Source organism: Quercus lobata, chromosome 1 (genome assembly GCF_001633185.2).
Source record: "Quercus lobata isolate SW786 chromosome 1, ValleyOak3.0 Primary Assembly, whole genome shotgun sequence".
Classification (NCBI taxonomy): domain Eukaryota; kingdom Viridiplantae; phylum Streptophyta; class Magnoliopsida; order Fagales; family Fagaceae; genus Quercus; species Quercus lobata.
Genome location: NC_044904.1, coordinates 16,606,122 through 16,621,825, shown reverse-complemented (window position 1 = coordinate 16,621,825; position 15,704 = coordinate 16,606,122). Strand labels below are relative to the sequence as shown.

Below are 15,704 nucleotides of genomic sequence, written 5' to 3'. Positions count from 1 at the left end.
GGATGAGTACAGTAGGACGCACACGGAGGTATGGTGTAGGAGAAATTCAAGGAAAAGCTGTCACCTCCACATTGAATGTGCCCAACTAACGTTTTGGCCCATTAATGAGGAAAGAACTACTGAACAGTGCGGCCTTAGTTGCCGCAACTCACAAAGGGCTTGGGAAGGCGGCTGATGGGACGAGCACTCGAGTAATGACCTGCACGATCAACAGGTGGAGGGTCAAGATCGACTGGAAAGAAGTATATAATGTGAGAGACCCTCCAAGAATGAGGGATCGTGGAAAAAGAGCAGGAAGAGAGAAAAAGGAGAAAACTGCAGTAGTCTGCATGGTCTTGAAAACCACTGTAACCTAGTACTGAAAGTAGATGAAGAAAAATACCAAGCTCCTCGGACGAAAGGCCCGGGGACAACATTTCTTGCTTGAACCCATTTCCTTATTGGTCAGTCCGCACCTAACCGTGTTGAGTGATGGTGGTTCAGACTAACACCTAGTTCTTAAGCCCATTCTCTAAAAATTCATTGTATTGGGCCAGTTGGGCTTGAGACCTTTCGTCCAATAGAATGAGTGCTCAAACCCCCACTCTACAAATGTATTCAATAAGTTCATTTTCTTTTGAAATTAGAATTTTCAGAAAATGCCATTTGCTCAACAAATAGTCATTTTGAGTTACCATTTTCAAAAAACTGAAAACAAGAAACTCTTTTCCAAATAGAGAATGGAGAACTCAAATCTTTTTTTGAGACCAAAAAAAAAAAAAAAAAAAAGTTTCTCAACAACACTCCCTAAGAGCATTAGCATCAGGTTATTTATTTCCCATTTTAAAGCTAAACTCACTCCAATTTAGATTCCACGTTTTATTAGAAACCTTTAGTACAGAACAAGTCTATGACTCTAGAACAAAAGTCTCTAGATAGAGCTGCAGTTTTGAGAACAACTGTTTTTTTTTTGCTAAATTGAGAACACTATTAGGTTAGTGATATAGCGATGATTTTAAACTGCGGCAACAAATTTGGTCAAATAGTCTATACCAATGGTTTAAAAACCACTGTAATAGGTGCAAATGGTGTCGTTTCACTTCTTTCCCGCACTAAATTTCACCAAAACCATCTTCATCCTTTCTTACTTTTCACTTCTTTAAAAAAGAAAAAAAAAATCATTTCCCATTTCTTACATTTCTAAATTTTCATTTTGACCCTTTATGTATGATTTCATTATTCATATTGAACCCATTGTCCATTTCCGTTAGTAATCTAACAATTAAGTACCCATCATGCTTAACTATTTCACAAAGTACTAGCTCGAAAATGCTATAAAATCCAAGTATTTCGTTGTTAGTGAAAAACATATTATGGATGGTCAAATTACTATTGGCCGGATATGGACAACAATACCAATATGAAAACAAAATCAAATATGAATGGCCAAAATAAAAATTAAAGGATCAAAATGAAATAACTCCAAACTTTAAGGATAAAAAGTGTACTTTAGTCATACTTATTCAATACCTATGGCCCACCCTTATCCTCCATGTCTAGGGTTGTTCATAAATTGTCCATCACTAACGTAGCCAACCATTGTTGAGCCGATTGAACTGTCGATGGGGCTACTAACAATAAATGAAACAACGATTGGTGGATGTTAGGGTTTTTTGATGTCAGTCAATTCAAATAGCGGTTATGGGTTTTTGATTCCAACAAGGAATGCAACTGGCCATAGGTAACTTAAAGAGTTAAAATTCTATGTAAATTTGGAAGTATGTAGATTAAACTAGATCCAAGCAAGTCTGTTCCATCTCTCTTTTATTGTGTTAGGACATATGTGGAACTTGTTAGAACATATGTTATATAGAATTGGCTAATTCTTTGACAAAACGCACTTTACTTATAATTGGGTAGATCTAGGATGTGTATAATACTTCAAGGAATAAGAGTTCAAGTCCAAGTATTGAAGCTATGCAAATCTGTCCAAGAATCAAGTGAAGAAGTGATGTTCATTAAAGCTCAACAAATAGCTCAACAGATGTATCTATTGAGATTTAATATTTGAAACTTGACAGATTTCTTGACAGCTGTATCTACCAAGAATTATGAAATTCAGATTTTCAGATATGATTTTACGCATATCCATGTGTATTTGTGTAGAGTTTCTTTTCTCACAATCCTAGACATATATAAGATTATTTTAAGGGCCGTCAAAGGTGATGATACAACTTGATGCAAAGTGATTATTCACTTAAATTGTGACCAAAGACAATTTGCCCTAATTCATCTTTCTCTTGAAGAAGCTATTGCGTTTGTGCGCCAAGGGTTTTGTAACCAAGTAGCTTCTTAATCTTCATCGTGTGGATAAACTGAAGAACTTTACAGCCAATATCCTTCTCAAGTTGGTGTGTTAGTCATGTACTTGGATCCGTACTTCGATTGGTTAGTCACGTACTGGGAGCCGTGCATTGAAAGGAGAGATTGGGTATTGGGGTAAAGGTTCAACTGTAGGTTGGTATAAAGTACTGGGATTCTTTTACTTGTAATTGCTTGTTTTGATAATAGTGGATTCTCGGGAGTGGTGACCTTAAATTCACCCAGTGGGGTTTTGCTTCGGTGGTTTTCCCCATTCGTAAACAAATCATCTATGTCAAATTGATTTTCCGCTGTATTTAACTTAGTTGGTGATTTGTTTGTGCTACCACACTCGTTGCATGTAATTGAATCTAATTAATTTCATTGGCTAAATTAATTGATTAAGTTACCAAAGGGGTCAATACATTTTTGGCCTATCACATTGAGTTGTTGTTATGGACCACCGCGTGCTGTGGTTGTGTAAATTGAACCAAATCTACTTTTTCTCGACCTAGATTGGAGCCAACTTGAAGTAGATCCACAACTCTAGGTTCTTAATACTGAGATCTTCTTTTCAATAGTAGATCTGTTGTCATTTTTCCTATTTGTATGGCTACTTTTTTCTTTTTCTTGTCGAAGATCAGAGCACTGATGACTGTTCCGTTAAAACCACCACCACGTAGCTAGAATTTTGATCCAATGGCATTGTTCATCTTTAAAGAATACCGACTAGGTCGGCACAGCCCAAAAAACTCCCCTTATACCAGTCGCACCACGTCATGAACATCCCTACCCATGACCCCCTTATATAAAGGAAGAGACAAAGTTTATTGTCTCATTTGTATAATGGCTAACGAGGAACTTGCTCATTGGCCATATTTTTTTTAAGGCAAATGTTGACAAGCACCGTGCGGTGCTTGTTAAGGTTGGATTAATGTGGATCCTACTTAATAAAAAAAATTGGATAATATAGGGAATTAACCCGAAATTCCCAACTTGTGAGAAACAAAAAATAGAGAAAACACATGTTAAAGAAAAACAATTACACGCACAAAACAATATTTACGTGATTCGACAATTTGCCTACGTCCACGGAGTTGCAGGGATTTCACTATTATCAGGAAAAAATACAAAGTACGGCTACAGTTTTTCCCACTCTCTCAGGACGACAACAATATATTAAAAAACCCTAATCACCAAAAAACGGTTTCTATATCCTACGCACAAGATTCACAATGGGTTAAAAAACAGGCCAAAACTTTTTTCCCTATAAAGCTAGTCCCATAGCCTATAAGGCAGCTAAAAAAATTATTTAAAGTTGGCTGTTAATGAGCACCTTATGGTGCCCGTTAAAAACAACCATTTTTTTTAATATTGAAAAGTTTGGTTAACCATAATTCCTCCTAGAAATAAAATCATATACGTTGATTGAAGGAGGATCTTGGCTACTAGCTACAAGATCTACTACTTAAAACAAAATTTTGTGACGTATGACTGTATTGTACATCCTTCAAGATGTACAATTAGAATTATTCACCATCTAAAGATTTTTGTACAACTACAAAACGCTACAAAGAGAATGAAGAATCATTACTTTTTAAGAGAATGAGTGCATGTACGTTTTGGTGTCATCACAAATCTACATTAGTGAAAGGTTTTCTTTTTCGTGGTATTGGTTCAGAATAATTTATCTTTTCCTTTTCTGTGCAAAGCCATAAAGGGGTGGGGGATTCGAACCCGACATGCCCCATACAAAGCTATTAAGTATGTCTTGGCTGCTTTCATGGGTTATGCGTGTTTGTCAAAATAATGATTTACATGGACTTGCTTCCACACTTGCATTAACTTGTATAATAGGGCTTCCTTTGTCATTTTCCAACAATTATTCTCAGTTTCCAATTTGGGAGTAAGCCAAAATCCTATCAGAAGGAATCTAGAAATTATTTTTGTCTTTTTTTTTTCAGTTGAGTTAGCTGATCTATATAGCAAAGTTGAAACCCAATGAAACTCGAATTGAAGCAAAATATATATGTATGCGTGTGTGTGATTTCATTTAGATTCTCTAATTGGAATCTTATTTTTTCTACTGAATTTCTAGCTTAACTTTACAACTGGAAAGACTCAATAGTATAGTACTCCTCTCTCTATTGATTGATTTTGGATCTATGTGTCTTTCAAGTTCCAACATTGGGAAGATGCTAATGATAAAAACCATGCAGTTATATTTCAAATGGTGAAGAAAAGCAAGTAATTATCTTTAAGGTTGATTTGCAATACGTTTTTTTCTACCAAGTAATTCAGGTTACCAATTATAACCAAATATTCATATATTTCGTGTATTGAGCTTTATTTTGTCATTATGTAAAGTGAATAAGGACAACATCATTTGCTATAAGAAAAAAAAATTGCTCCACATATTATATACAACCTGTAGATGGCCCACATGTCTACCTCAACCTGTTTGACCAATTTGAGTTGATTTGCTCTTGATTAAGCTCTATATTAAAAAATTATAATGAAAAAAAGTCTAGGTAAATCAATGCCCAAATTTTGGAACCTTTTGTTTTCTTTAATGTTTTAAATATTGGTAAATCATGTCTATGCATTTGGTTTTATTCTTTAGGAAGGCATCCTTTTCATCTGCTTTGCTTAAGCACTAACTTGAAACTTTGAACATGTTCCCCCCCTTGTTATTGTTCTTGTTCTTGTTCATTTTTATTTTTCTTTCAATAATAATAATAATTAGCAACATTTATCTTTTGGTAATTTAGTTAAACCCTAACCTTATTCACTAAGGATTTAACCTAGATTTTTACCATTTAACAAAAAGAAGTGGTGCATGGTTTTTTTTTTTTGGCTAAAAATAAATTGGGGGATTAGAACCCAAATTCAATCTCTTTCATACATGAAAAAATTGGATAGTGTAAATGAATTATAAAAATCTTGGCAAAAATAATCTTAGGTCACAAAATCATATTCATGTACAATATTGTATTAATATTGCATGAGGTAATAAAAGATATGGATGATGAAATAACTATTAGACATTTGAGGATGTCCAACAAAAAAAGAAGAAGAAGAACAAATATTAAATTCACTATTTGAAGGATGTTTGCCAACTTACCTAATAATAACAACAATAGTGAGTTTCAGTTAGTTCAATTGGTAAAATCTCTGATGGTTGAATAAGAAACCTAGGGTTTAATCCCTGCTTATACTAAAAACCAATTGATGTCTTAGTTTAATAATAAAAAGCTATCATCAGGAATAAATGTCATATATCAAAGCTTTCTAAAAAAAAATAACAACAATAGTAACGATAATTACCTAAAATATAAATATCCAATAATATTTTAGGCATAAGATTGGGACATATATATGAATGAATGATAGCATTTCTCACTCTTTTGGAAAAGAATGTTTAAAATTCAATTCGTCAAACAGTGGTGTTGAATTTGTACTATTAAAATCATGACACGTTGAGAAGAAAGACAAATCTTGTGTGTGTATATATATTGATCTTGATCAGTCATGATTGTTTTTGCTAGGTCATCTTGAACCACAAATGGGATCCTTGCTGAAGAAGCTCAGGCCTAACTAGCGCGTGACAAACTTTTTTGATTTACAAAAATAAAAAAACAAGAGTATGATAATTAATTAAAAAAGAAGAAGCTGGTCTTGGGAGAAGATGACCACTTTTGCTAAAGGTTTATTTGGTGACTCATTCTTAGGAGCTAACATAATATATTTTAGATTTGTCTTTCTTTTTCCTCGTATATATTATTACCATGCATGGTTGTTTAAAATTTGCAATAAGAACATATGGAGCACTTCGTGTGGCATTAGGCCAACCCCTTTTTATTTTTTGAAGTAATGACCATATGATTTATGATGTAAACAATAAAATGCAAGCTTTATATATATATTTCAATAATTAGGGGAGGAAGGTTCAAACCCAATTCTTCTCATTGGGAAAATCATAATAGTACTATTAAATTATAAAGTTATTGAAAAATAAATGTTTGTTTTGTTTTTTGTTGTAGAGAGATTCAAACCCAATTTATATATATATATATATATATATTTTTTTTTTTCCTGTTTTAGAGTGTCACTTTACACCAAGCACAATGTGTTATTTGCAAAAAAAATAAGATGAGTGTCACTGTGTCACAATATTTGCAAAAAACATCCTAGATTGTTGATTTAGGAAGTATTTTAAAAAGATTTTATAGAAAAAGAAAAAAGTAACTGATTTTTTGAATTTATTTATTTATATATATTTTTTATAAAAGTGATATTAATTTTTTTTTTAAAAATAGTTAATTAACAAATACTCTAAAAGTAACGTTTCACTAAATCCAAACAATCATAAAATGGTAACATGACCTTTTACAGCTGGTATAAATAAAAGTGGTGTAAAAAAAATGTAATGTTTCTCAAATTACCATGTTATCAGCTGTGAAAAAAAAAAGTGATAAATATTATGCCACTCACAATATAGGAGAAGAAAACACTACAGCTAAACACAGGAAAATTCCAGAAATGATTTATGTGACCTGACCCAAGATTGATATTAGACAGAGACCCAAAGTCTCTCTCTCTCTCTCTCATGTAGTAGATAAATGCAACATTTACAAGGAAGCATCATCTTGATGAACTCCAACAGAAACAGCAGCTCTCTTTAGTCTTTCCCCGTGTCCCTCTGGAGTCTGGTCCACAACATAGAGGTTTCCCAGGTAAAAAATGAGCATTGAAATTAGCATCCAAAGTTCCAAACACCCTCACAAAATTTATTTACTTTCAGGCACCAAAAACTATGCATTTTGACTCACCTCCTTCATTGACTATCCTCATTTTCAGAGCTCATATTTCAAGGCCATACCTAAACCAAAAAGTCCAAAACATACACCCAAGTTGAAAAACTATAACCAATATATATAATATAAAATAGATGAAAAAAGAAGCACTGGATCCCTCTTTTTTCTAGTATCTCTCTCCCCCAAACTTCTTTCTTCTGTTATCTTTCAAGAAAGAGCCTTTTCATTCAGATTCAAAAGAGGAAACTCTTTCTTTCTCTACTTTATAGGGTTTTGAGCTGATTAGAAGTTTCCATGCATGAAGCAGATGGGTCTGAAGAAAGGGTTTGCTTGTTTCTCTCTCCTACTTCTAATTTTTCTACTGCTTGAAACTTCATCTTCTGCTGATGGGTCTGCCACTTTTGGAACCTTCAAAACTGGGTCTGCCTCTGAACTGAGTAATGCAAAACACAAAGGTGGTTTTGGTGGTGATAAAGATAAGGATGGTGATGCCGTTTTTGGTGATGAAAAGAGGAAAGTCTATACTGGCCCAAATCCTTTACATAATAGATAAGTACATAACCAAAGCTTGGTTCTCTTCTTCATTTCAGGCTACAAGTTTACTAGCTTTTAAAAATATATTCTCCTTCCTCTCATTTCCTTTTATTTTTCCTTCAAAATTTTTAATTATTTTGATTTTTGATGATATTTTGATGGTTCAGTTTCAGCTCTATTGTCTTTAGGAATGTAAGCAATGTCACAATTGCAGATAAAAAAAATTTTGTAGTAAATTTTCATTTATGTTAAATATAGAAAAATTTAGAAAGTATTATATTATATTGTTGTTGATGCCATTAATGGAGTTGGTGGCGTAATGACTATTGCACAGTGTTTGTTGTGGTTGTTGGTAAGTGTTTTTACTTTTGGTGTCTGTAAATTAATAATATGGATTAGGCCATCATTTTCTTTGTTCAGATTGGACATTTTATTTTGAGTCAGCTTCACAAATGTACGGTATTAGAAAAATTGAATGGAGAGGAGAGATAGGTGAAGGGTGAGTTGTCCACAGTCAGTTCCTGACCGGTGAGAGAGCTTGACATAATGTTTGTTTAAGGTGAGAACTTCATGCCAGACAATTACCTAATATGTTTAGGGTCATTGGTCAATATATCTTAAGCAATGTCTACAGAGTTTCCGTGAAATTGATATTTATGCTATTTGCTGATTACCTTTTTGTTTTGGGGGTTGAAAACAAAATACCCTAAAAAATAAGGGGAAAAAGGGTTTATTTATTTTTGATAATATAAGTTTAAAGCAGTAAAAAAAGTTGACTTATTTTGTCACTTGCCATAGTAGTCTTAAAGACATAATAATAATAATAATAATAAATACATGTAATCAACACTAATAATTATAACCACCACTTCTAGCTGAGTTGGTACCTGGTTATGTAATTGACCTATTGCTTGGGGGTTTAAGCCCCCACATTTACCTAGCAAAAAAAAAAAAAAAACACTAATAATTATAATTAATGCGATATCAATTTTATATAAACTTATCACTATTAACACTATTTTAGTGTACACTAATTATATTATGTTACCTTAGAGGTTTGACATTTTTGTGTGGATTATTGTAAGTGTAACTTAGATAACTGGCTTAAAGATAATATGGATTATGATCTGTTTAGTTAAATGTTTTGGGAGTTAAAAAACGTATTTTTAAAACTTGAAATTCTGTTTTTTACGCTCATTTTAAATTTAAAATTTAAAATATTGTTTTGCACAACTTATCCAAACCACCCTATGTCATCTCCGTTATTCTACTTTGATTGTATGGATTGATGCAAGATCTGATCCAGTATCATAGAAAAGATTCTCTTTAAATGAGCCAGTCTATTTTCTGTGTGTCATTTATGAGGTAGTTGGGAATAAGTACACATTTTCCATACTAATAGGTTGATTGGGCCAGATTTATCAAAATTGTACATACTTTAAATCTAAGCCCAATCAGGGTCAGGCTCAGGCTCAGGCTCAGACCCACTCCTTTTTAGAGAGCTATTGTGGGATGGGAAATTTTTTTGAATGAACTAGTTGGCCAGTGACCACCCACGGGCTACTCCCACACCCACTCTCCCAATCTTTAGGGCATTTAGGCAATTAAATTTAAGAATTAAAAGATTAAGAAAAAAGTAATAAAGAAAATCATGGCACTTAGGCAATTAGATTTAAGAATTAAACGATTAAGATAAAACTAAATTTTTTTTTAAAAAACATGATAATTAAATTATGTAAGGGGCAGAATTTGACTATAAACTTAGTGACTACGACTAACAATAAGAACATGACATATGTTCTTGTCATGTGCAAATAATTGTAGAAAATCAAATAAGTGTTGTTTGATAAGTAGACACATGTCATCTTCCTATTGTTGGTTATAGCCAAACTTTGTCTTTAGGTAAGTGTGCTCTCTCTTTGTTTTTATTTAGGAGTATTTATTTTTAATTTTTAATTTTTAATTTTTTTAATAATTATTTAAAGAATAAAATTGGACTCCAAACATGTCTAGAGCTATCTCTTCCAACTAATTACGTAACGATTTATAAGATTATTTGTGTGTTATTTAAAAGAAAATATTTGGCTCCAAACATGTTAGAAACCTTGAATTTCAACCTCCTATAGGAAAATAACATGTTTCCTTGTCATGTACAATACACATGATTCATTCGATTGGTTGTGTTAAGTGTGGTAAGTGATATTGCACATGACAAGGACTAGGAACGGAGCCAGGAGTTTGATTAAGAGGTGGGGGGGGGGGGTGTGGAGTATTAAAAATAAAAATAAAAACTTAACATCAACTTTTTAAAATTTTGCTTTAAGAATTTTTGGAAACTAGAATATCAACATTTTATTGAATATTTTGGGAATTGAGATCAAGATTTTGAATTCAATTCCAGATTGACTATTGGAATGAAATATTTTAGTATTGGCGTGTACTGATACACTGTTTCGCAATTAAAATTGAATATATATATGAGAAATGATATATCCACAATATTTTCACAACATTTTTACAACAAATCCTAAATGTTAGGTTGTTATTGGTGGGGTAAAAAAGTAATCTTAGTGTTAGGTTCAAATTTAAACCAATAACAACTAATCATCTGTGATTTGTTGTAAAAATGTTATGGATGTAGCATCTCTATATATATTGACACACACTATTATTAAACTAAATGAAAGTATAATTTATAATGAATTTAATGTATTGTTTTACAAAAATCAAATAAAAAAATGATTAGATTGTGTGTGTGTTTGTTTCTTAAAAAAAAAGAAATCAAATCAAATGAGTAGATTGTTAATAAAAATAAAGAAATTATGGCATTTTTTTTAAATAAACAAACATGTAGGGTATTTTGTAAACTATGACTAATTAAAATCACTTTTTCTATTCCCAATCCCACCCGTCTGTGATTTTACTCATTATCTCACATCTGGCCTTTAAACATGTATTACTTACTTTTCACATTTCTGCTTGCTCTTCTTCATTAGCGCGCCTCTAAATCTACCTTTTAATAATCTTCTTCTTCGTCTTTATTTATTTATTTTTTAACGTGTCTCTTTTATGTTTTTGTTACATCATGTTCTTCATTTTATTCTCACATTCCTTTCTCTCACTGTGCTTCTTGATTACTTTAGTCAAACTCAAATCCATCATATTTTTTTTTCCCCTTTGTTTTAGACGGAGATGAATAGAGCCTGAGTAGTGGTTCACAGAGTGGCCAACTGGCCATAAATTTATTTGGGTCTAGAATGCCAGGAGTGAGTTGATAATAAGCAAGAAGAGACCAATGATGACCATGTTTAATTTTTTTTTGGGGGCTAATTGAACATTAAATATGCCAATAGAAATTTTTTTCAAATGGTAGCTCCGTTTTTGACAAGTACACATGTCACCTTCCTATTGTTAATAATTGTACCATTATCTACATATTTTTTGAAATACAAAAATACCCTTAAACATTATATATTTTACCTTTATCCTTTATGAAAGTGTGCTCTTTTCATGGGAGATGTAATTCAAAAGAATTTTGTCAAATTAACGACCATTTTATTTTGGTGCAAATTCTCAGTAAATAAATTCTTATCCGAAATTCTTGTGTAACAATTTCATCCAAAATGTATAATCTTAGGCCTTGAAAGCCATTCAACTCTTCATATAGTCCTTCTTAATAAAAACTTTTCATACAGTCAATTTGTGACTCCCACATTGATTTTTGTCTAATATAAAAAGACTAATCGAGTGTGTTAATCATTTATAACACTAGTATGTAGCCCCGTGCGGTCTAATCGAGTGTGTTAATCATTTATAACACTAGTATGTAGCCCCGTGCTACCGCACGGGAATGGATATATTATTAATCATGAGTTTATTCATATTTAAAAGACTCAGTTAAGTCTAAATTCATATTATTAACCAGAAAATTTCATTAACAAAACTTAGCAGTATATATATTTTACATAGAAAGATGAACCTTGGTGACAATGTTTATCCAAAAGATCCATTCACGCTTTTGAATCTTCAATCTCTATTGGTGATTGAAATTTTCGCAGCTTAAAAAATTTAAAATTAAAAAAAAAAAAAAAAAACCCTCAGAGTTGTACTCATTTTGTAGTTTTACAATGGGTCATTTTGTAACATGATGGGCATTTGTGTGAAGAAAAAACCTCTGAAGTTCTATGACTGATAAAAGAAATTCTCTCCAATCTCTTTTTATAGAGAGAGGGGTTTGTGCGTATTTTTATACATCCTTCATAGTTGTATTATCACGAAGCAGGTCCAATGAATTTAGATTGGTACTACCGATTCCCAAAGCATGAGTGTTTAATGTGTTATTAATTTCATCTCATTGACTTCTGCACATGACAGCAAAATTAAAAATAATTAGATTGTACACGTGTATAGTAAAATTGGACTCCAATTTCAAATTCTAATTGAACAATTGGAATGATAATATATGATAGTAACAACAATAGGAAAATTCAAATAAAATTGTAACAATCTGAATAAAAAATTCTAGTAGAAAGACAGGGTGGAGTGATCCACTCCAAGAAGGCGACCAAACTTGGGTATATATAGAATAATAAATCTCTTTCCGGAAAATTTACATTGTTCATAACATTTACCTTCACTGAACATTTTAAAAACATAGTGACTCATATCTGCCATCCAGACATCTACAGTCGGGTCCTCTTCAATTCGCATGAGATTCCATTGATCACTAAGTTCCTTTGCAGCTTGTAAAAAGTATCATCCATCGGTCCATAATAGTGCTTTCTTTATTGTTATAAGTGCCAAAAACCTGAACAAAAAGCCAAATATAAGAATAGTGAATTTTAGGCATAATGTGCATCTAATCACATATTAGCAATTTATAACAAATGTAAAGATGCAAACTTTGTAAGTGAATAGTAAACAAAACTCAGTGTCAGAACTAAGAAGAAAACACTTTAATCCGGAACTCAGTGCAAATGTAAAGATGTAAACTTTGTAAGCAATTTATAACAAAGATGCAAACTCTGGCTTTGCTATCTTTTTGGAAATTATGCAATGTACCCAAACCAAGTTCTTATCATCGATATTAATCTCTTTGGTTTTCACGTTTGACTACAAAATCAAGAAAAAACTTAATTAGCACAGTAACTCACTTGACCCAATACATAGAAGTGGTTTTAATGAGAATGAGCCTACATACATTTAATCACATGATGCAAAATTCAACTTCAATTTCAGATTCTAGACACATGGCACAAAATTAGAGTTCTAATTTGGAATTCAATTTCACACTCTCTCTGCTTTACCTATTATTTTATATATAGATTTATAATATTCAAAGTAATCTAGTTTTTAGTAACTGAAATTAGTACCATAGACACATACTTTATATACATGTATTCAAGGGCGGAGAAAGGAATTTTTGTTTGGGCAAAGTTGCGGTACTAATATATTTAATAAGACAACCCCTAATACACATCTATATATACACATAGACATTTTATTATTTTATTATTATACACACACACACACACATATATATATATATATATATATATATATACACACACACACTTTATTTGATAAGTTTTTTATATACACACATCCAACAAAAAAAAAGAGCTTAGTATTTTCAATCAAAATTATGTTTGATGACAATGTTTCATAAAATAAATTCATTTTTACCATCTTCATAGTGAAAATCTTAAAAAGTTTCATTTTCAATACAAATTATCAAATTTTATACTAAAGTAAGTAAAAAAAAATTTCAATTGAACTAATGAAATTTTCAAAAATATGAATGATCCAAAACTTGGAGGAATAAGTTAGGCTCCAAACATATTTGTAGTTATCTTGCTTTAACCTATTATTTGACAACTGAAGTGGCATTTCATGTGTAGTTTTAGTGACAATATTTTTTTAATGAGTCAATAACTTGTTAATTCCTACATAACGAGTTGAAAAAGATAAATTCAAACATGTTTGGTGCCAAACTTTATCAAATATTTAACAGATATAAGAGCATATTTTACAATAAAAAATAAAATTTTGAAAAATAAAGTTATGTCTTTATAAATATTAGACTAATTTTTTTTTTAAGAGCATCGTTGGAGTGACTCAAATATTTGGGGGGGGGGGGCTCTTATTTTTGTAGGCTAAAATTTAAAAATATTAAAATTAATTATATATATAATATATATATATATATATATATTAAAGGAAATTTCAAAATTTGGGGGGGGGCTCTTATTTTTTGTAGGCTAAAATTTAAAAATATTAAAAATAAATTATATATATATATATATATATATATATATTAAAGGAAAAATTTCAAAATTTGGGGTGGGTGGGGGGGGGGGGTGGTTGGGGGGCCCATATACATAGCTCCACCCCTGCCTGTATTTGGTCCAATAATAAGGATTGAATTCAAGATTGGATCTTACAAATATTTGATTTTTAAGCACAATGCTAAAGACATACTGGCTATTAAGAGAATGACTGACCACTTAGTTCTATATGTTTTGCTAAAAAACTTTTTATAAAGATAGTTTTCTACATTTTTCAGTGTTTGGTAGTATAAAAAAAATTGGTTAATGGAAAACTATTTTTAGTCAAAGGAAAACTTTAATAAAAATAAAGCTTATTTTCTATAGGTTGCTTTCCAATAAAAATAGAAAACAATCCCTCTCTCACACGGTGAATAACTCCTATAAATTTTATCTTCTTCTAGCCATGGGAAACAATATTTTCTTTCACGCCTTCAATCTTTCTCATGATAAGATCTTTCACTTATCTTTCCTTTACTTTTTCTCTCTTCTCACATCTCATTGTCTGCTGTCACTCACTTTGGTCTCTTCTCTTTCCTCATATTTCTCTCTCTATTTGTCTCCTTTCTCCCCATTTCTCTTCCCCCCTGTAACATCTTTCTCTGATAAGGTTTTTATTTTTTTTATTTTTTCCCTCACAAATCAGTCAATAGTTTTCTTACAATTTGGTATTTTGGAATTTATCAAACTAATTGTACTAGAATATTTTTCCGATTAAACAATTTGGCCTATGTGGCATTTTAAACTATTTAAAATGGAGATTATAGTTATTTTAAACTATTAGCAAGATGAGTGTTTGAGATCATGAAAATTGAATAACTAATTTTGATTGTATTTGTTGTCAAAATTTTAATTTGAAAACCAAATTCATTCTCGGTTTTATATATATATATATATATATATATATATATATTTCATTAGGTGAGTTACACAATACACATGTTATACATGTATATATATATATATATATATATATAAATTTCATTAGGTGAGTTACACAATACACATGTTATACATGTTTTAAATTATACAAGAAATGTTATAAAAAAATCCGTGCATACCAAACACCAGAAAACATTCTCAAGCTCATTTTTTAAGGACGTTACCAAATATTGAAAAATGAGATGGTTTTCCACAAAATGCTCTATAGAAAATGAACAATTTTCTAAAAAACGTTAATACTAAAACAAATAGAGCATGACCAATTGTACTGGTTTAATTGCAATGCTGAGTCTTCTTTATTTAACCAATTGTGCTGTTTTTGTTTTGTTTTTAGTACCTGAAGTTAGTACCATAAGACCCATACTTTTTATACATGTATTTGGTCCAATAATAAGGATCAAACTCAAAAAATAGAATCTTACAAATATTTGATACTTAATTAAGCACAATTCTAAAGACACATTGGCTATTAAGAGAATGGCTGATCGCCACTTAAACCAATTGTACTGGTTTAATTGCAATGTCCAATCATCTTCATATATATATATATATATATATATATATATATATATATATATCTCATCCTCAAAATGGATTTCTGATAGCGATCATTATTTACAGAGGGTAATATGCGAACCATCTATCAATCTTGTTATAGACCTCCTTAGGCTTGTACAAATCAGCTACATGACCAGCTCCCTACATTAGAATCAAGAATGAATGAATGAAAATATATATACACACT

The 15,704-nt window shown here is 31.2% G+C and overlaps 1 protein-coding gene across 1 annotated transcript in view; it reads right to left on the bottom strand.

Moving 5' to 3' along the window:
• LOC115949849 (serine carboxypeptidase-like 13) overlaps window positions 1-15,704 on the bottom strand; it is a 35,812-nt gene that overhangs the window by 1,898 nt on the left and 18,210 nt on the right. Inside the window, exon 14 of the mRNA XM_031067121.1 lies at window positions 15,579-15,658. Within this exon, the coding sequence (XP_030922981.1) occupies window positions 15,579-15,658 (80 nt within the window). The remainder of the gene's footprint in view (window positions 1-15,578; window positions 15,659-15,704) is intronic.